The following is a 20,978-nucleotide window of genomic DNA, read 5'->3' on the forward strand; positions in this document are numbered from 1 at the left end:
TCCTCTGCATCTGAGGTGTAAAAGCAGAATCAGACCTCATTATTTTAGCCAGGTTTTGACCTGATTGTGTTGTCACTGCCCATCGTCAAACATTGGACCTTAACATGAATACTGTGAGTGACTAACACCCTCCAACCAAGACACCTCATGGCCCCAATTTGACAAGACTGCCATGTCAGAGTTTCTCTTGTATCTTCAGTCTAGTTTTACATCCTGAACATCCATGACCTGGATCCTGAATGCTTACCAACAGGATTGTATTTACTCCCTGGCACTCACAGGCAAAAAAAAAGATGGTGAAGAGAAAGAGAACTCTTACCTTAAGTTCTGTTTGAAAGATAGCGAGTCCATAATGCCCTCTTCTTTATACACAAGGATGAATCCACAATAGTTTCTTCATTGTTGTTTTCTTCTTTTCAGAACACGACTGCTAGCATCGTACACAGCACTTCTGTTGTAGCCATGACTGAAGACCTTTGAACTGCCTCCATAACAGCTTATAAATGTGTGTACAATCACAAGATCAGCATTTGACACCTTGATGATAGCCAGCAATGATTGGTCAGGATTAGATACTTTACTCGGCAAATAATTCCAAATCCAGTTAAATGCAAACTTGGTATGTGTTTATTTAACTAGAGGCATCCCTGCAGGTTAGCATCCACATTCCTGCTCTGAATGTCTACACTTGCTTTGGGTATATGCAGGTATAACTTGGACACAGCCAACAAACAATTAAAGGGGACATATTATGCAAAAATCACTTTTTTAGGTTTGTCTAACAAAAATATGTGCCCCTGGCCTGTACACAATCCCCCTCAAATACCATTTGTGGGTGGTTTGTCTCAACAAAATCGCAAAAAAAAAAAAAATCAATAATTGCTTGTTGAATCTCACGATGAAACAGGCAGGCTTTGAACAGGAATAGATGAATGGTTAAACTGTTAACAGGTAACGCTACATCCTGATACTGTAGGGTGTCTGAAAACCTGCATGCAGAGTTGAGAGGATGCAAGACTTGCAGATTTAAGCTTCATCCACCTCTATATTAAAGCTACACTTCCACCAAACACTTCAGGTCTAGTGCCCTTGATATTACCCACATTTATGCATTTGAGTATGGTTGCTTTTACAAGCCCTAATGGTTATTTTATCCCACTTATGCATGTCATGTAGATATCTAATCTCTTCATGACAGATAAAAGAAGTAAAAAATAGCAAAACATCTCAGCTGTCTGCAGTTTTAAAGGTCCATCCTGATGTCACAATGGGAAAGCTAAGCTTGATTGGTTCCGTGCACAACACTGTACCACTTTAAGTGAAAATAAACAGCAAAACAAAAATTGGAAAGACATTCTTGCTGCAGACCATAACGTAAATCTCTGTTGGGCCTTCTCACAGACGGTTCATATCTTATGCCATCTCTGTTAGAACGGCTATGTGGTAATTTAATGGTACAAAATACAATATTTCCAGTTTAAGATAAAAAATAATAATATTAATCTATTTTATTCATGAACAAAGTCTGGCAGTTCCATTCATGAAATACCCACATTGCAGACTAAGAAACATTCATAAATAAAACTGAGGATAAAGGTGTAATCTGGGTTTGAATTATTTTTGAGGTAGTTACGTGAACAGTGGCTCACTTTAGCTTCATTAGCTGTATTTAAAGCAAACATAGATACACTAGCTACATAATTAACATTACTACATAAGCCAATGTAGCCAAGTTAGCTTAAGCAATGTGGGCTTTAGCAAACGTAGCTAAATGTACATAGTGTAGGTAATAATAATAACTTTATTTGTATAGCACCTTTTAAAAACAGAGGTTTACAAAGTGCTTTGACAATAGAATTATAATTATGTAGCTACATAGCTGCTTTATGAGCTTAGCTTTAGCTACATAGCCGACTTGCTAATGTAATGTTATCTATATTGTTTATGCAGCTAACAGAGCTACATAAGCTACGTTTGCTTGTTTGAATGTTTTCATGGAGGACAAGTGTTTTTTTTCTGTCAAGAGACCGTTTACTTGTTTTTATTGAATGTTTTGTAATTATGTTTTGCCATTCAGGCTTCTAACTTCTAACTTTTGGTATCCTATCCCTTATCTGAACCCTGACCCTGACCCTTATTGGAAGTTTAATCCAATTTTATTTCTAAAGTTTTAGTCTGTATTTCTGTTGTGACAGAGAAGCAGCTTACATGTGAGAGGAGCCATCAGACATGTGCAGTACTGCTGCCCAACCCCACTCAAAATTGGTGGAAACAAACCAACTAACTCCACCTCATGATGTGCTTCATACTTTCCGTTCATTTTTTAACCTTTATTTTTTTCTCAACAAGTCTTTTTACCTCTAGGTTACATACAGTTGAACTGAGGCTGTTTAATTGTACACAAAATTATCTTCAATCATAAAGTAATGGCAACATATATCTCTAATACATCCTTGAGCATGCCCACTCAAATATGTCCCCCTTTCATAAGGCCACATAATATAACTACACTGTTAGATCTTCAAACTCATATAAGGTTTTTCTTTTGTTCCTTTTATAATGTTTGAATGAACCCCTTAGAAAATTTTTAGTGAAGAATAATAAGTACAAACACTGAACTATTTCTACGCGATTGCAAAAACAGGGATTAGACTACCTTAGGATGTTACCTTAACCTTAAAGCTATTTTAACTCACAGGTGTTATCTGTCTTAGAATTCATGTTTAAGGATAAATCATCCTTTTGACAACCTTACCTAGCCCTGATTCTCCTGTCAGCCTGCCTTCTGAATAATGACTACCCGATCGCTCAACACATAGTAATTAATGTCAACCCTTGTTTTCCATCAGAAAAACTTCACTTTGTTAACTTTATTGGTCTACAGTCAGAGTGGCGATTTGTTTAAATTACAAAAGACAGCGTTAAGGGTAAATATGTGTGTTTTAAATCTTTATTCTTAGCTATTTTATCCTAGTGTCCTCCCCTTAAAGTGGGACAAGTGGATCTCTCAGGAAGCGGTTAGAGAACATCTAATTGAGCCCACAGGGAAAAAAATAGAAGCAACAAACATCACCGGCACTTTGTTTTTCAGCCCTTTGTTTGGATTTTATAATGGCTATAAGAGCAGGTTAATGTATACACGTGGAGTCCAAAGTTTAAACAGAACTCCCTTTTCTTCCTCTATTCCCTTTATTTGTTGGAACCACTAACCAAAAGCTCACCATCTGTAATAATGTGGGTGACTGCGCTTAAAATAAGGCTGTTTAATACTTTCAGACCATTTTAATTCTCTACTAATATCATAATGTTAATTATAATGTTTTACTTAAAATTTCTAGTTTATTAAGTATTGAAGCTTGTGGGGATTCTCATTAAAAATGACGATTGATATTGGCTTTTTTCAGCAAAGATTCTTTAAAAAAGACTGACTGTTAAAGAGAAAGGGATGAGGTTTTTTTCACTGTAAACCACTACACAATGAAATCAGCAAAGAAATAAAAGGTACCACTTCCCAAGATGAACAAACCACATAAGTTCCTCACAGGAGCTTTAAGATTGATCATTTTGCTTTGTTTTCAAGACTGACCACAACGTGTATTTGATATTATCCTTCACATATTTTGTTATCTGATAGTTATCACAATTTATCATACTTAACATATCCTTTATCAAATACAAGCCATTCACAAAACTACTGCTGCACTTTACAACCATTACCTTCTCTTATTACATCATTTCAACACGTGTCCACTACTAAAATATGACTCAGTTTTAGAAATACCTGAGATCATATTTTGAAGAGGGCTCACTTTATGATTGTTTTTGTCTGTTCACTACAGTTTCTCTTGTGTCTGAGCTCCTGTACGTGAAAGCCAGGCTTCAGAGAGCTTATGCAGCAAATCCAGCTAATGCTGAATCACTCTGATCATCAGATACACTGGGGATCTGGTTTGGTAGGGAAGGGGATTACTGTGGTTCTTTGTCTGGTTTGGGTGCTGACAGCAGTACAGGGTCTGTGATCTGGCCCTGGCCCTTAATTGATGGCAAAAGCTCGTTTCACACATGGACTGAACTTTTGAAAAATTTCCGAATATTTTCAAGATTGGCTTCCTGTGTGGACGCAAATTGCCCAAATTATCACCCTGACCTTGTCTGATTTTTTTTTAACCTGCCTTTTCTTTTTTTTCATTCTTTGTTTTATACTACAAATGCATCCAATCTTACTTTTTTGATAAATGCAAAAACTGCCATCTTTGTAAGTTGGCATGGATGAGTTTTGAATGGCAGTGGTGAAATACTTACTCAATAAAAGCAGCAAATACAGTCAAGTGAGCATTGATGAGTTTAAGCTAGCAACTGCTGTAGGATACAAAAGCAAAAACTGTCAATTATGTTTGCATTTAGCCAGCTGCTTGTGTTTTTTAAATATGTTTACCTCCACCAAGGAGGTTTTGTGATCAGCTGGGTTTGTTTGTTAGTTAAGTTAGTTTGTTGGTTTGTTTGTTAGCAACAGAACTCAAAAAGTTATGGATGGATTTTGATAAAATTTTCAGGAAATGTCCGCAATGGCATAAGGAAGAACTGATTAGGTTTTAGGAGTGATCCGGATCACCGTCTGGATCTGGGAATTTTTTAAAATATTTTTTACTATTGGGATATAGTGCTTTTCTAGTTCTCAATATAATGTAAATGCTCTATCTTAGCAGGTTAGCATGAAGATGGTTTAGCTGGTGTTTAAGCTAGTGAGTGTCTTTTCACTCTAATATCAAGGCAAAGGCTGTGTCAGTAAGTTAGTATGGATGCGTTTAAGCTAGCTACTGCTGTTTTATTTTTCGTATAAATATAAAGGCAAAGACGTGTCATCTTTGCCAGCTAGTTGCTTGTGTTTTAAAAAATATGTATTTTTTAAAAATTAATGTTAAGACTGTTTTGGTGTATGTCTGAGAGGTTTAAGCAAGCATTTAACTAGCTAGTGTCTTTTCTATGCATTCTGATACAAAGAACAATACAGGAAAACAGTAAAGCCAATTATAAAGGCAATGTCTGTATCATACAGTCATGGATGAAAGTATTGGCAACCCTGGAATTTTTCCAGAAAGTACACCAGTTCTGCAGGAAAGAACATGTGTGTTTTATCTATTTTTCCGGCCACTTCAGGTGTCGTCTTCGCTTTGTACGTAAATTATGCTGACGTCACCAGCTTGCCCATTAGCTCAGTGGTAATATAGATATCACTCGGGAGACCGGGGTTCGTGTTCCCATTGTTTTATAAATATTGATGTGTGTATGGCCTCTGTGTCATAGTAAGTTAACATGGATGAGTTTATGCTAGCTGTGTCCAATTCTACTTTAAGACTGTCATCATAGCAAATTAATAGCACAAGTATCAGCTTGGGTTTACATCACCTAATGACAGTGTTTAATAGCTGTTGGAATTTTTTAAAAGGTTCTCATTTAAATGTTTTTAGAGCTATAGCTGTGTGACATATTTTCCAAACTTTATTGTGTCTTACATATCTTCATTTTTGACCTGTGAGCCTCTGAGCTGTCAATGTTTATAACTAGATAAGCTAACAAAGGGCTTAGACTCACAGAGCATATCTAAAACTCATAAAGAGAGATTACCACCATAAAACTAGATGCACATGAAAGAAGATAAAAAGAACTATACATTTTTGTGATTAATAAACATCCAGAAAAAACAACAATGGTGTCTTCAGTAGTATAGATTCAACTGTCTTAAAATCAAAGTCTCTTTTTTAAACATTGTATACTTCGGTTTCATAAGAGTTTGTTTTGACCTTTCAAGTCCATGCTTGATGGTGTTTTATGTTCCCAGATCAGATTAGACTTTAGATTAGCTGCTCTAAAGACCGCCAATATATGTTTAGAGCTGCCCTGGTGTGTGAGTGTGGTTATGCATCAGTATGATCTTGTTTTTGAGAGGTTAAGGTCAGAGATAAGGGCTTCAGGAGATTTTTGTGTCTTTTTTTCTTCTTTGTGTCCAAACCAACATGAATGTGTGTTTTTATAACACACACACCACTCCTTCATGTGTTGTTTTTGTTGTGTGTGTAGAGGTTGTAAATGGAAACGAGCATGTCTGTGTTTGTGTTAATCTTTTCTATGTTGTGTAATTTTCTATCTGCTCCCAGACTTAAAGATGTCTTTTTTTAAACAGTATTGTTAATAGGTACATTAAATAATTAAACACACAAAATTGGGAAAAAAAAAGCATTTCCTCAACTGTCCTCTAAAGGCTGGCTGCAACAGCCCAGGAAATCCCATCAACAGCCATGTTCAAAGCTTCCTTTTTAAAACACAAACACACATGTTCAAAACCCGATTCAAGTAGAATCTCCTGAATGACTATTTTATTTCTTTGTTCACACACACTGTAAAGGGGTAAAAAAGTTGTGACTCTCTCATTATGATAATTTTGAGGCTAAGAGATTTGGATGATTAGGGCTCATCTAACTGACTGTGGACAGGATGAAGCGGTTTGCCGACATCAGGATTTGCTTCAGAGATTAATGGGTGATTTCACTGAGACTACATCCATATTTTCTTCAGTAAATGTTTTTTTCCCCACAACAAAGCAGAGTAATACTCTGAATTAAGGATGTTCCATGGTGTGTTATTTCCTATTCGGTTTAACACCCATTTAAATAGCTGACGTGGAGAAAATGCTTAGAAACAGTCAAATTCATTACAGGGTCACAGTGTATGATGTGATCCTGATAGGCTTGTAGAGTGTGGCTAACATTAGCAGCTAGCTCCGGCAGCTTTCGTTCCTGTTTGCAGATTAGTAACGTTGTTACTTATCTCTTCAGATGAGTAGGTATACCTGAGTATAACCCTAACAGCCTACATGCAATTTTATTTCCATTTTCTAGTTAAAAAAAACTGCCATACCACACTGTTTGAAGACAGGCTAACTGCTAAGCTTCCCTAGTTAATGTCTGGCAAAGTGCCGGGGAAAGCTCTGACAGGAAGGAGCAACCTATAACGGAAGCTACAGTGACTAGTAGTGGTGGGAGGCTTTATAAGAGTTTTAAAAGGGCTTTTGACTGCAATTTCAGTGCCGTGTTTATAGAAAAATAGGTAGTTAATTTAACCAACTCATAAATCTTACGCTAGCTAATTTTATGTAGTGTTTATTGGTTAAGTTTTAGGCCAAATAATGTCTTCCACAGTGGTAGTAATACTATTGCCACCTTACTTTTGCTCAGTCTAGAATCGGGCAAAAGTGGGGCTAATGCAGGATTTAAGACTCCTAGCAAAAATCTCCTTCCATACTGGCTTTACAGAAATGAGCGAAAGATACCAGAAGTTGTTTTGATTTAAGCATTTTTATTTTTCTGACTTTTATGAATGAGATCTAATGAGGCTTCCCTGGCATTTTGAGTAGTCTTAACAGTAAACTTGAGGGACTACATCTTCATTTTTCACTACCACTTGGTTTATCTATGTATTTTGTGGTGACCTGTGCCTTAGTTCAGTTTTGTTAATTTGCTGGGTTCTTGGTTCACTGCTTATTTATTGATCTAAAAGCAAAAATATAAGGATCTATATCCTGTAGGCTTGTCTTTTGTTGTTTTTGAAATGTACATCAGCTGTTTGATAACACATCAGTCACCATATGAGAGATGTGAGACCTCACAGCAGAAGATTGTCCTCAAGCACCATATCAAACAATAGATTATATATTTTGCAATTTCACAGTCAAAGCCAAAAAAAGAAGGGCTAAATGGATGTCTATTTGTCTAACACTGATACTGATAACTGGGGATTTTAGGTCTTTATCACTTTTCCGTTTTATCAGTAGAACACATTAGCTGCAGATTAAAAGAAAGGGAGGTTGCTTTTTGTGGAATTGAGTGGTTGCCTGAATGTCCAACACTGTTCCTGCAGCTTCAGCAAAAAGCAGCAGGTGTGAGTGAATAACTCAGTTACATTTTCCCATTAAGTTTTATCTGCTTTTCTATATCCTTTTGGGGCTGGAACAATCAAAATAAATGATTCAGTTATAGTTTCTTATCCGTTTAAATGATAGTTTTATATATCAAAGCGTAAGTTACAAAACATAGCCCAGCCTTACTGGCTAATGGTTGTTGCTGTTGTCTGCCTCAGTGACTTAAACAACAGAGTGTCATGACAAATCTTTAAGGTGTTTTCCAGACTTACCACCTGTATCACCTCACATAAGGCATCTGTGGCTGTGCTACAGAGGAATCTCACAGCAGACTGACTGACCAACACTGTGGTGTGATCTTACATACCGATAACTGTGCGTGTGTCTGTGTGGTGTGTGTATGTATTTTAAACAGGAAAGCCCCGCGTTCTGTTGACATAACTGCTTCCTCTCCTCACACATCGACTGTGATTAAACCTCCCGTTTGTGTTGCTAAATGCGGCGCTTTCACTGTCGTCATCATAATTATTGGTAATGTTTGTCATCTCTTTCCCTGTAACCTGACAGTGGTTGATTTGTTTGAACTGACGTACATGTGAGTCTGAGTCACAATCCTCTCATCACTGTTTTATTAGTCATGTTGAAAATTAAAATATCTTTTTAGTTATCAACATGATCAGACAAGTTAACATTGTTTGAGCCGTTCTTATTGATGATTACGATTTTTTTCCCCAGAAAACTGAAATTTGTAGACATAAAAGATCAATTTTTTTACTTCTTTTATTGAGCCTTGGTATGACTAACCCACAGTTTCCTAATGACTAACATAACCATGACCTAATATAGCTAAAAGCTCTCTGTTAAATTACAGTGAACCACAGCACTGCCACAAAAAACTATTTTGGTGATATTTTTATTGCAGAGTACTCTTGATTTCCATTTAGTAAGAAGTTGGTTGATTTATTGGTTGACATCTTAAACTGAATATGTTAAAGCTCCTGTTAGGACTTTCTAGTGTGTTATGGATTGGACTGATTTTAACATGGTTGCCTTTTTATGAACAACAAAGTTAACATGACCATAATCAACCGGGTTGATTAATTATATATTGTACATTTTGATGCCTGAAACTGCAACAGTGGGGAAGGTGTCAGCTAGATGCTGGAACAACCTTTTGTTTACATTTTCCCTACAACAAATTTTTTGCAGAGTGATTGATTTCTTTGATTGTTAAAAGAAGCAGAAAAAGATTTTTCCGTGCTTGACACTACTTACATGTACAGGATCAATTCTTACAGGTTTATCTTGTAAAAGTAGACGAAGCTAAACAATGAAAGTTATGCACAATACGAAAGATAAACCTGAAAAAAATGGTATTGATTGCCACATTGTCGCAAACATTCATTCACACATTAATTCATTAATTCAAACTTATTTATACTCGAGTTCGTTGAGAGGCAACCCTCATTTATAGTGACATATACAGACTTGGAGTTAAATGTTAATTAAACAGGAGTATAAGAAATGTCCCATAACAATTAAGTGCCCTCTGTGAATATAAATGCAATCCAATAAGAAGTATGTTTGTAAAGCAGTAAGATGCAGTTAAAGCTTTTTCTACTCTTGTCTCACATTAAACCCAAATATCCATGCAGTGTCTATAGTTCAGAGACGTATGTACATTACTGTACATCCATGAAATAATAAATGTACCAAACCGTTTGAATATTTCCTCTTTTTTATGATTGTCTTGATTTTTACCTCCGTCAAGGAGGTTATGTGATGTGATGGGTGGGTTTGTTTGTTTGTTAATTTGTTTGTTAGTTTGTTAGCAACATAACTCAAAAAGTTGTGGACGGATTTTCATGAAATTTTCAGGAAATGTCAGAAATGGCATAAGGAAGAACTGATTAGATTTTGGGACTGATACAGATCACTGTCTGGATCCAGGAATTTTTTAAAGGATCCTGTACTATTGGGAGATAGGGCTAATGGTGGAGGTCTGCGCTGTTACCACTTTACACCAGGAGATGGCGGACATGAGTAACTTCAATCCCAGCAGCAGTTTTTGGGTGTGTTTCTATTCAAAGTTTTTGAGTTTATAGAGTCTGAAAGACACACACCTGGTTGAGGAGACAAGTCGGAGCGTAACAGAGAGAAAGACAGCGAATTGTAGCGAGAATACTCACAATGCTGGGAGGAATAGAGAAATATTCACCCTCTGCCATGACTTCCAGTCGTCCAGTGAATACTGGGTGAGACTGTCAGTGCATCTGTTGGCACCAGCAGGCAATGCTTCCACCATGACAGTCCACCCATAGCGAAGCCAATGCTTTGTCTCACTGTGCTTCCACCCCGCGGGCCACCGGGGAGGGGTAACTGGCGAATGCTGTGGTGGGGGGCACATGGGGACGGATCCAGGAATTCTTTACTATTGGGAGATAGGGCTAATGGCGGAGGTCTGCAATCTCCGAGTGCTTTTCTAGTTTTCTTTTGTGCAACCACTGCCAAGACAGATAAGGAAAGAAGTGAAGCATGTCCAGTGAAAAGGAAACACTTGAACTTGAAACCCTTTTAAAACCAAGGACACATCCATTAATGTAAGGGCCAGTTATGGTCTGTTTTCTGCCAGCTCTCCTCACATGGCCCTGTGCCTGACCTACTGCAGAGCATCACATGACCGCTGTTAGAGAGACCATCCTGTGACCTCAGAAAAAAACACACAAGATGCTTCTCCAGCTGAGGCATGGCTGATAGAAAAGGTCATTCTCTCACACAGTAATGTATCTCATGACCTACAATAACTAACCAAAGACTTCACTGACTTTTGATTAATCTTTATTTGCTGTATGCTCTACTCCCATCCTCTGAAGAGCTGATGTGGCAACTAAAGTACAATGTGTCTGCACACGGTTAGTCCTCCTGCTACACTGCGAGTGTGCTCTGAGTGTGAATGAAGCTGGGGGTTGTTTGTGTGTGAGGCGGTGCCAGCTCCTGTGGAGGGTTTGGCTGAACAGTCTGTTATGGTATCAACACACTTCTGTCGTCTAAATTTTACAGCTGCTGTTAATGTGTTAGACAGAAAATTTCACCTCTGTCACAACCTTTCAGACACTGTAATCCTGCCTCCTGGTGTGATGTCAGCGTGCAGGATTTGTCGAGTAGAGCATGTCAACTGTTTGATTGGTTTGGAGTTGTGTTGCTGCCATCTGGTGGAGATTTTCAGTTGGTTACCAAACACTTTCATAAGTGTGCATCAGCAGAAATGACTCATTAGAGATGTGTCCTTGCATGTGGTCATTAAGTAAAAGTCAGAAGTGAGAATACTATCATATACTACCATGGCCGTTTACAATATAAATACACTTAAAGCTCCGATGGGGAGATTTTACCTTGTCACGAAACAGACTGAAAACTTTTGTGAATCCCCCTGTATGACCTGCATGAGAGACAGACCACCAGAAAGAAGATTACTGATTCTTATACAGTTATTTTAGATGGTTTGAACATGTCTGCAGGGAAAGTGTCAGATACGCTGATTACAAGCAGACTGTGGAAACAGTATTCTGAATTTTATTTATTTTTGATTTTTTTTTATTTCAAAGAGTCGTTGCGAGTTTTATGTGAGATATTCTAAATAGGACTGATACGATACGATCAATACAAGCCATCTATCTGTATCAATACGATACAGATGGATAGTAACCTTGCAAAGCAGATATATAAGCCTGTTTCCATGTTTCTCACTGGCGAATCCATCTTGCAAAGCTCCTGCCTGAACCGTTTGGGCCCGGTTAGAAAGTGACAGGAACAATCAGCGCCGAGGGGCAGTACTTTCGTGTGCAGAAGATTTGTGACATAAGCGAGCAGCAACAAGAGGCCGGTGCTATTATGGCGGAAGACATTAGCGTGGATGCTGCTATAGCGCCAGTTTTATCAGAACTCGACAACATTTCCTCGTTAAAAGAAGAACAAACAACAGGACTGAGTAGTTTTCTTTTCAAAAACGACAAAAGTCGTGTACTGACATGTCTACAGTCGCCATGGTTCGTGCTATGCAGTTCTGTATGGAGTTGACTCCTTCGGTAGGGGAGCAGCTCGATAGCAGCTATGTCACGTGTTTTGTTGCTCTGATTGGCCTGTAAAGATGTGACAGACAGGATGTTCATCCAATCACCCTCCAAGTTTTTTTCAAAGGTTCTGCCCTTTCCCAATCGCTGTCTATGAGTATATCTATATGTTTTCCAGATGGATGTGTAAAACACATCTATCTGGCGTGCCAGGTTAGATTGACATGGTGTGAGACAATGTTATACTATATTATATAATGCGATATAATACAATATATATATGATACATAACAATACGATACAACATGATGTGATACAACATGATACAATACAACATGATATTATACTCTTTATTGTTTCCATTGGGAAATTTATCTCTTGGAGTCTGTATAAATAGGGCCCTATGATTTCCGCGTTAACGGAATCACAGAATTGGCCAGTAAAAACGGAATCTACTATTTAATGCTGAAATCGCAGAAATTGAATGATTTTGACTGAAATGCTGTGTTTTTTAGAAAGAGGAATGTTTATCTGGGGAATATGTTCCAGGGGAACACTAAAGCGGGGCACAATTTGTGCCTCTCTTCACAAACACTCACCCCGCCCCCTCCTAAACAATACAAAGCATGTCAAAGCAGCTGCACGAAACACTGGCAAACATCACGTAGCTCAACACGGGGCAGTACAGTGCGATATAATGTTGCATCCGTGCATCAAGTTATTTTACCTCATCACACCAGAGAGTCACAGAGGGAGACAGAGAGAGAGAGAGGTGTGTCTGTGCACGAGGCACACAGTTGAAGTCACAACTTGAAGACCTGCTCACCCCTTGGAGGCTTCAAATTCGTGTCAGACGGACTCAAGATTTTACAAAGTCCCGCAGTCTAAAAGATGTTACATTTGAGTATCAATTAGCTTAATAATTTCTCCCATAGATATTTTAGTTTCCTTTGGTTGCTTAATGAACCAATACGTGTCTGCATTAATGTACCGGTCTGATATAAGGCAGACGGACAGACAGTGAGGATGTAGGGAAATGGGAAGAGAACCGTTACAGTCAGGAGGACACAAGGCAGCACCACACTGCATGCACGGTTACATACTGAGAGAGTAAAGAAAATTTAGGTAACAGGTTTACTTTTAACCATTTAACTTTAATGTGACCTTCTTATTAAGTTACTGTCACTCTCTGAGAGAACAGAAGGATTTCTTCATTTACATTATGAACATCAGTTAGGATGTGATTATACACGTGGATGTGTCTTAAAATATTTTAAAAAATACACAGTCAAGTACTGTGAACCTATTACCTCTTTGTGTACAAAATTTAATAAACAAAACTGTGAAAAAAATATATATTGAAAATATCTGACTGTTACACTAGTTATAATTATTTTATGTCAGGGTTATCCAAACAATGGCTCCTGGGCCAACTGTGGCCCTTTTTCAATAAATTTGAGGTTATTTATATTCAATTGGTGAACATTTTATTCATTTACATAAACAGGAAACTCTTTTAAGGTAAAATTAATGAAAAGAAGAAATGAAAAGGTTAAAAAAATGGAATTTGGTAAAAGATAAAACGGATTTCTTAGGGTAAAGGAGTATGAGCAAAAACGAAACTTAAAGAGGTTCAAGGGAAACCTTAGAAGGATTAAACTTGGTATTTTGTCCATAAGGGGTACTGAAATAAACCTAAATATACTGTAAGTTCCTCAGATAAGCTTTAATCTTTCCAGGTTTGTTTAACAAATGTTCTCAAAAAAGTTAGAACAATCCTAATTTAAATATATGTGATTTAATATATGACTTCGCTTGATATTGTCAACAAATTAAAGATTGGTGCGTTTCTGCATTTTATATGTCTAGGGCTCTCAAGTCAAGGACCCAGTCTTTCATCATTTTTATTTACTGATATTTAACAATGATGCTAGCAGTAAATTTCTTTTGTTGTTGTTGGTTTTGTCTCAGTGTCATTCATTGCTTTGCATGCAATACACCTTTCCTTTGTGAAATACAATTTTAGAGATTTTGGCCTTTAGTGATAAGTTACATCTACTACATTCACACTGCGGTTAAAAGTGACCCAAATCTGAGGTTTATTTTGGGTCATATGTGACTCATATCTGATTGTTTTTTCTGACAGTGTAAACTGCACAAGTCATGTCGGAAAGGACTTTTTTTTTTTTTCTTATCAGATTCAGGCCACTTTTATGTGCGGTACTAAATCAGATACATATCTGATCCTGGACTGCAGTGTGAACAGCAAAACAGAAAAATCAGATCCCATCAAAAGATCAGAATTTAGCATTAATGCCTGAAGTGTGAAAAAACCTGTAAGACAAATTGAAATGTAACTGTCAAGTATAATATATTGGTTGATCATTAGTTTTGTTTCTTTCCCTCTTTCTTCGCTCCAAGTTTCTGAGACATCTTTTGCAATCTCAGGGGACCCCAGTAAGGAAAAACACTTGTGTAGGCGGCAGCTCAACTACTCTATCATGTTATATCAAAGATAAAGAAGCAGTATGTCTAAAACTTATGAATGAATTTCCTCCTGGTACAGATTCTCAGTTTTAATATTTGCAATACTGCTTCTTCAATACTAAGGCATTCATTTAATTTTGGAAAAACACAGATTTTTAAAAATTGTATTGCTTACTTGCCTTTTACAATCTGTCTGGCATGTGGGTGTCATTTCTGAAAATCAAATGATGAAAAAGTCCATTTGATGAGCTTCTTGCCAGTACTGTGTAGTAACACATTATTACCTCCACCAAGGAGGTTATGTGGTTGGGTGGGTTTGTTCGTTTGTTTGTTTGTTCTTATTTAATCTATTTTAGTTGTTTATGGCCAATATCACCAAAACGTATCTCATGGAATACAACTTACAGAGCAGATCTGGACCAAACTTTTTGTAGTCTTTAAAAGACCCGGTGTTTATCCAACATGAGTCAGTACTTATCAGCACTTAACAGGTAGAAACCACAAGTAGAACCGGACTTATCTGTGGACAGCTGTCTGTTCTAACTGAATTTTTGGCAGTATTTGATATCTACAGTTATTGGTATAAGAACAACAGTAATGAAACATGCTGTCCATTACACATCAGAAGTATTGTATTTGTTTGACCATACTAATCCTGTTTCTCCTCCCTGTCCTCTCTAGGTGATCACCTGTTTTGGCCTCTCGGTGCTCTCCTGCCGCTATGTTGGCTTTGCTGTAGTCGCCCTGCTAGTGGAGATAAACTCCGTGTTCCTCCACCTGAGGCAAATGCTGCGAATGGCCAGCATGGCCGTCGGCACGCTGTACCGGGTCAACAGCATGATCAACCTGGGCACGTACGTGGTGTTCCGCATCAACACTCTGGCCTGGATGACCCGCTGGTTGGTGCTCAATAGGGACAAGGTGCCTCTGCTGGCATACACGCTGGGCAGCGTGGGCATGGCCATCATGACAGCCATGAACATCGTCCTGTTTTATCGCCTGCTCAGGAGCGACTTCTTGAAGAGCAGCACCCGGGAGACCAAGAAAGAGAAGGAGATGTAGAGAGGAGGGGGATGGGACACAAGAAGGATGACATTCACAAACACTCCTGTTCGTCACTGTATGTTAATTTCCTGCAGCTGAGATTTGGTACTTTCTTCTTGTCAGTGATTTACTCAAAACTAAGAGATGGGGGGGATCTTTCTGTCTTTCAGTCAGACTTTACAGGTACATAAAAACAGTTTTAATAAATGGCCTTACTTGAATAAAGGATCACACTCTGCCATTGTGCTTAGAGCTACATTTAGTTGTAGTTTTAACCTCTGTAGTTGTTTGTGTGGTCCAGTCATCCTTAAGAGTTATTAGTGGATCACTAATGGAAGAACAATGTAGGCCTCATAAAACCAAAACGCCTTATTGTCCTGAAGGGTGTTTCAGCTAAACCTGTTTTCAAATGTAGCTCATGGAGACGCTGTCCGAAGACACCTCCAACACTCTGACACTTCCCTAAGAGAAACACAGGAAACTATTTCTTATATATTTAGTCATATCATAAGAGTTACCTTTTATTCATATATATATATATATATTCTATACATATGATACAGTTGTGGTTTATCTACATTAACAAATATTTACCATTGATTTAAAAATCAGTGGGATCCAAACCTTATTGTTGTTTAACACTCGCACTGCAGAGGTGAATTTTCTCTTTTATTTCCACCGTATCACCTCAACTAAAAACCGCCTGCTACCTCAGAGGGCTTGTAACTCTTTTCTGCCTCTTTCTAACAAGCTTTGCTGTCAGTGTTTGGCAGGGTTTGCCATCGAAGAAGAAAAAACTTAAGAGTAAAGATAGAAAAAGTAAAATCAGTCCTGACTTGAAAAAAAGAATAGGGTGATTTAAAAAAAAAAAAACCTGTAATACCTTGAAGTGGTGCTTCAGTATAACAGATTAGATTTTACTTGTGTGAAATTTGACGGCTATCAGTTGTTTCCTTTTCTTGCAATGCCAAATTGTAATTTAACACAAAGGTAAAAAAGATGAATTAAATATATTAGGCTTTACATGCATCATAAATAATATACACTATAACCTGTTTCATGAGGATTTGTCCTTATTGCTACCATTCTGCTTGTAGATTGTGGAGGAACAAAACAAATCAGTTTGATTCTGAATAAACAGCAGCAGCAAGACCTACAATCAGCTATTACTAATGACATTAATGAATTCATTGTGTTTTGTATTCCTGTAGCCATATTTGATAGTCGGCAGTCAGCAGTAGGAGCTTTCAGGCAGGTAGAAGTTATTCTCCATTCGGCCTGTAGAGGGCAGCACACTCCTCAACATCACAACACCAGAGCTGTCTTAATTTTGAACCATTTAAATAGAGCTGCACCTCTTGCCTTTAATTGAGGGTTTCTGGCAAGCAGAGAAACAAAAATAACTTTCTGTCTGAGATCTGTGAATACAGCAAACTGTCAAAAAAGAAGACCCTTCTTGGCTGTACACTCTTGATGCCATTTCTGGTGATGTTGCTTTTTTGTGTGTATATTCATTGTTTTTGGGGGTGATTTTTGTAGATTTGTAATTTATTTTTACTAAAAAGAAGCTGTTCATTGAATATATAAAGGACACAATGTTAAATGGATTTTCTGTTGTGAAACCTTTGATTATATTGGAACTGAAGTGATTATGTAAGTCATGTTTTTGCAGGGCATTGCGCCACTTGGGACTTAATTTTCTTTCAAGCTGATATTTTTTATTCTTCATGATCATCACAGCTGTAAAGAGTCTACATTTATGCCCTAGAATAAGGCATTGAACATGCATAAACATACTGCACTTGCTTGCAGTTGCTAGAAACTAATTTTAAACATATAATCGACTGTTATTACCTGAATGCAGCTGGAACAGCTCATGAATTTTCTCTCTGTCCAAATGAAAATCAAGACAACACTGCACTAATGGAAAAAGCACTGTTTTAGAGGAACTCAGTAAATTTGGATTATTGATGTTGTGACTGATTCCTACATGCCTTTTTAGATCATGAGTAATGGAGCAGTAGTGATATTTGTTTATCCTGAATGTAAATTTTCTTTCAATTTTTGAGATTGATAGGGCAGCTTAACATTGTGGTTGTAGTGAAGACAACTGGTGACAATTGAAGTTCTTTCTAACAAACAAAAGGCTTATACTTGTGATGTGCTGTAATTTTTTTCTAGATTATAATGTGTGATTTGTTCTTTTTCCTGCTCTGAGGATTTTTGATAGCAGCCAGGTTGAGATTTCCTCCTCATGTTGAAGCTGTAACAACACTGAGGAGTCTAAGGCCAAAAAACAAGCCACTGTACTGCCCTCTGTACTCTGATTCCTCTTCCTTCTTAGCTATTTAAAGCTTGATTTTCATACTGTGATTCTTCAAACAACCCAGAAAAAACACTTAATTTAATTAGCTGTTTAATTTTGGGGTAATGGAAACAAGGAAAAAGGTTTCTGCATGTATTTGCAGAAAGCAGAGGTTATGAACTCGTACTCCACTCACTCTCATCTTAAAGGTTGTTGTTTTACTGCAGCGGCACTTATCTTTTCTTTAATAGCTCCATTATAATTGAAAGTAAAACTTAAGTATTTAGAAATTCTGTCCATGTTAATAATTTAAACATATAGTTTTGACAAAGCTTAGACTATTAACACTGTGCAACTTGTAAAGGACAGAGAAACCCCTTAATAAAAGGAAAAAACAAGGAAAACTAAAGCCAACAAGAACAACTGAGGTTGTGAAAACTCCTCTGCTTTTTCAGACTGTTGTGTTTCACAGATTTTTGTCTGTATGCATAAATATAACTTTTATTTTTTCATATTTTCGCAGAAATTGTTTTGTAATTATAACTCCAGTTCATATGTTTATAAAATGACATTATTCGTTTAACATGAAAATAAAAATCAGAGTAATACATGTTGTTTTTCTTTCCTGACACATGCACTCTCACAGACGGTTTTAACTCCAGTACATTTATGAATAGTAATTTTAGGTCCAGATGCTGGTTGGCTTTTATAAAAAGTAGAATAAGCTGTATAAGGTGAAGGTTTCGATATAATACAAACTATCAAAGGAGAGAGGAAAACTCAGAAACATTAATGGGGTGCGCAGAGACTGTCGTCAAAGAGGGTAGCCTGCATTCAAGTTGAACTGTAGCTCCTTTTCCACGTTATTCCCCACTTTCTCCCAGATTTCCTACTCTACAAGCCCAGATAAGTTACTTTAAAAAAAATCTAGAGAACAGGTTACATTGAAAAACATCATGAACAATGAACACTTAGGGTTAAATGTTATATTAAATTAAGTTAAACTGAATGTGTTATTGCTTGGACTTGTTAATTTTAGTTTAGTTTAAGTCCATTGCTTTACATCGAGTTCATTAAACTCCCTTTTTTTAAAGTTACCTGTTTACTTAATATTTGACAGTAAACTCTACTTAAGTAGACACAATTTAGCGGAGAGGGCTTTACACAATGATAATTTGAGGTCTTCTTGAGTTGTATACAGACTTCAAAACTGACTCGATAAATTGAAAAGTGAACAACTTTTTTGAATCCTACCCCTGACAGGTATCCCATAGAGTGGTAAAAACTAAAATTAATTTTTAAAAAACTAAAATCTAGCATATCTGCATAATAAAAACAAAATAAACAAACAGGCAGTAATAACTGACTAAAACTAATCTGAAATTTCAAACAAAAGAAAAAACTAAATAAAAATAAAAACTAATGAAAAATCAAAACTATTACAACCTTGGGGGCGAACAACTTCCACATGGCAAAGATGTTGTACTGAAGAGCACTTCCTGGGTCATAGTGCACCTTTCAGTCTTTATAACTTGTTGTCAACTAAATTAGATTACTTTGGGTGGCATGATTGGCATGATTGTTCAAAATTGAAATGGATGAGAAACTGCAGTAGATGAGAAACATCTTAAGTCTGTTATTTAAGTCTATTTAAACTTCATGTAAACTTTATATATATATATATATATATATATATATATATATATATATATATATATATGCATGACTTAAGTTTAAGTCTAAGTTTAAGTTTAGCCAAATACTGGGGCAGGAATTTTGAATGCAACCAGCTTTCAGCGCCACAGTACGTTATGGATGCCCTAAGAAGACATACATCCATTCACTCTGTTTCACCCAACTTTCTTGTTGCAACAAGTAAATCTAGGTTGTTTTACAAATATCTTAATTTTTATCTTAATTTTTGTGTTTTCTCAAGCTATTTAGAAATTAGACTAACTTGTTATCAGAGAAAAACCTGTGCTGTTTTCCTGAGATAGGATGATAATTAAATAAGTTTAGATACTGAGAAAAATAACCAAAATTTACCTAGTCTATGTACATAAGTTTATTGCTCTCACTTGAGAGGATAAAATTTTAAGTCAAAGACATTATCATCCAAGAATTACAAGAAAGTTTTCTGTTTCCTCTGTTTTTCCGACTTAATTTTTTTCTGTCTTCCTGAGCTGGTGATATGGCTATCTTGTTAAAATGAGAGAGCGATGTCGCTTATGCAAAGAGACAGAGAAAAGTTAAATGTTGGCAAACAGAGAAAAATACTATTAATTTATTCTAATACTACTCAAGCAAATGCAATGCCCTTTCAAAGTTATCAAAAAAGTAGTAAGTAAAACATATGGAAGAATGTCCATTTTGGGCTTCCATACGTAGCTAGTATAGCTAATGCTAAGTTTTTGAGAAGAGTCTAGCTGCAGCCGCTACAAACCACGCCCCTACAAACACGCCCCATCGATCCATACAATAATGTAATTCTAGCCCTAACCAGTGGAATTTAAACGCTAAAGCTAAACCCGGAAAGCTAATTAATCACAATATACACCTACACCAATGAGCTACCCCTAAATCTAACCAGCAGAAATTAAAATGCTAAACCTAACCTAAAGCTAATTAAGGCCTATCTAAACTAATCTAAGTTAACCTTAAACTAAACAAATAGCACAAGTGGGCGTGTTTTGTAGGGAGCGTGTTTTGTAGGGGGCGTGGTTTGTGCGGTACCCGCGGCTGCAGTTGGGTATTATTGAAGTTTTTAGGTATTTTACAGAGGCTGTTACACTTTCTTAACGAACAGCCCAGGTTTTGCTTGGCTAAGCTAATGGCCAGGGGAGCTGATATTAGCATTTGTCTCTGCCGTGAAATGAGGTAAAAGTATGGCCCACATTCAAATGAAGTGGAATTCATTCTTGTAAAGTGCAAGTAGCCTTTTGTAGCCTACCTATTTAGGTAATCTTAATTCTCTTTCCCCTACTGCAAATACAAGTTTGAAAGGCATCTAGACCTAACAGCATAGTTTTATTATTTTTAGTAAGAGGGAGTAAACAATATTTCTATTTCAGATACTACTGGTTTTAACTGTTCTTTTCCTTTTTTCATTTCGTTTTCCCAGGCTACTCCCACGCGTTCCGTATTGATCCTCCTTACG

The 20,978-nt window shown here is 37.0% G+C and overlaps 1 protein-coding gene across 1 annotated transcript in view; it reads left to right on the forward strand.

Moving 5' to 3' along the window:
• Positions 1–18,431, forward strand: part of tlcd2 (TLC domain containing 2) — a 43,125-nt gene extending 24,694 nt beyond the window's left edge. The window contains exon 4 of the mRNA XM_041811703.1: positions 15,154–18,431. Coding sequence (XP_041667637.1) covers positions 15,154–15,534 — 381 coding nt within the window. The 3' untranslated portion in view covers positions 15,535–18,431. The remainder of the gene's footprint in view (positions 1–15,153) is intronic.
• Positions 18,432–20,978: the final 2,547 nt, after the last annotated feature.

This window comes from Cheilinus undulatus, linkage group 2 (genome assembly GCF_018320785.1).
Source record: "Cheilinus undulatus linkage group 2, ASM1832078v1, whole genome shotgun sequence".
Taxonomy (NCBI): Eukaryota; Metazoa; Chordata; class Actinopteri; order Labriformes; family Labridae; genus Cheilinus; species Cheilinus undulatus.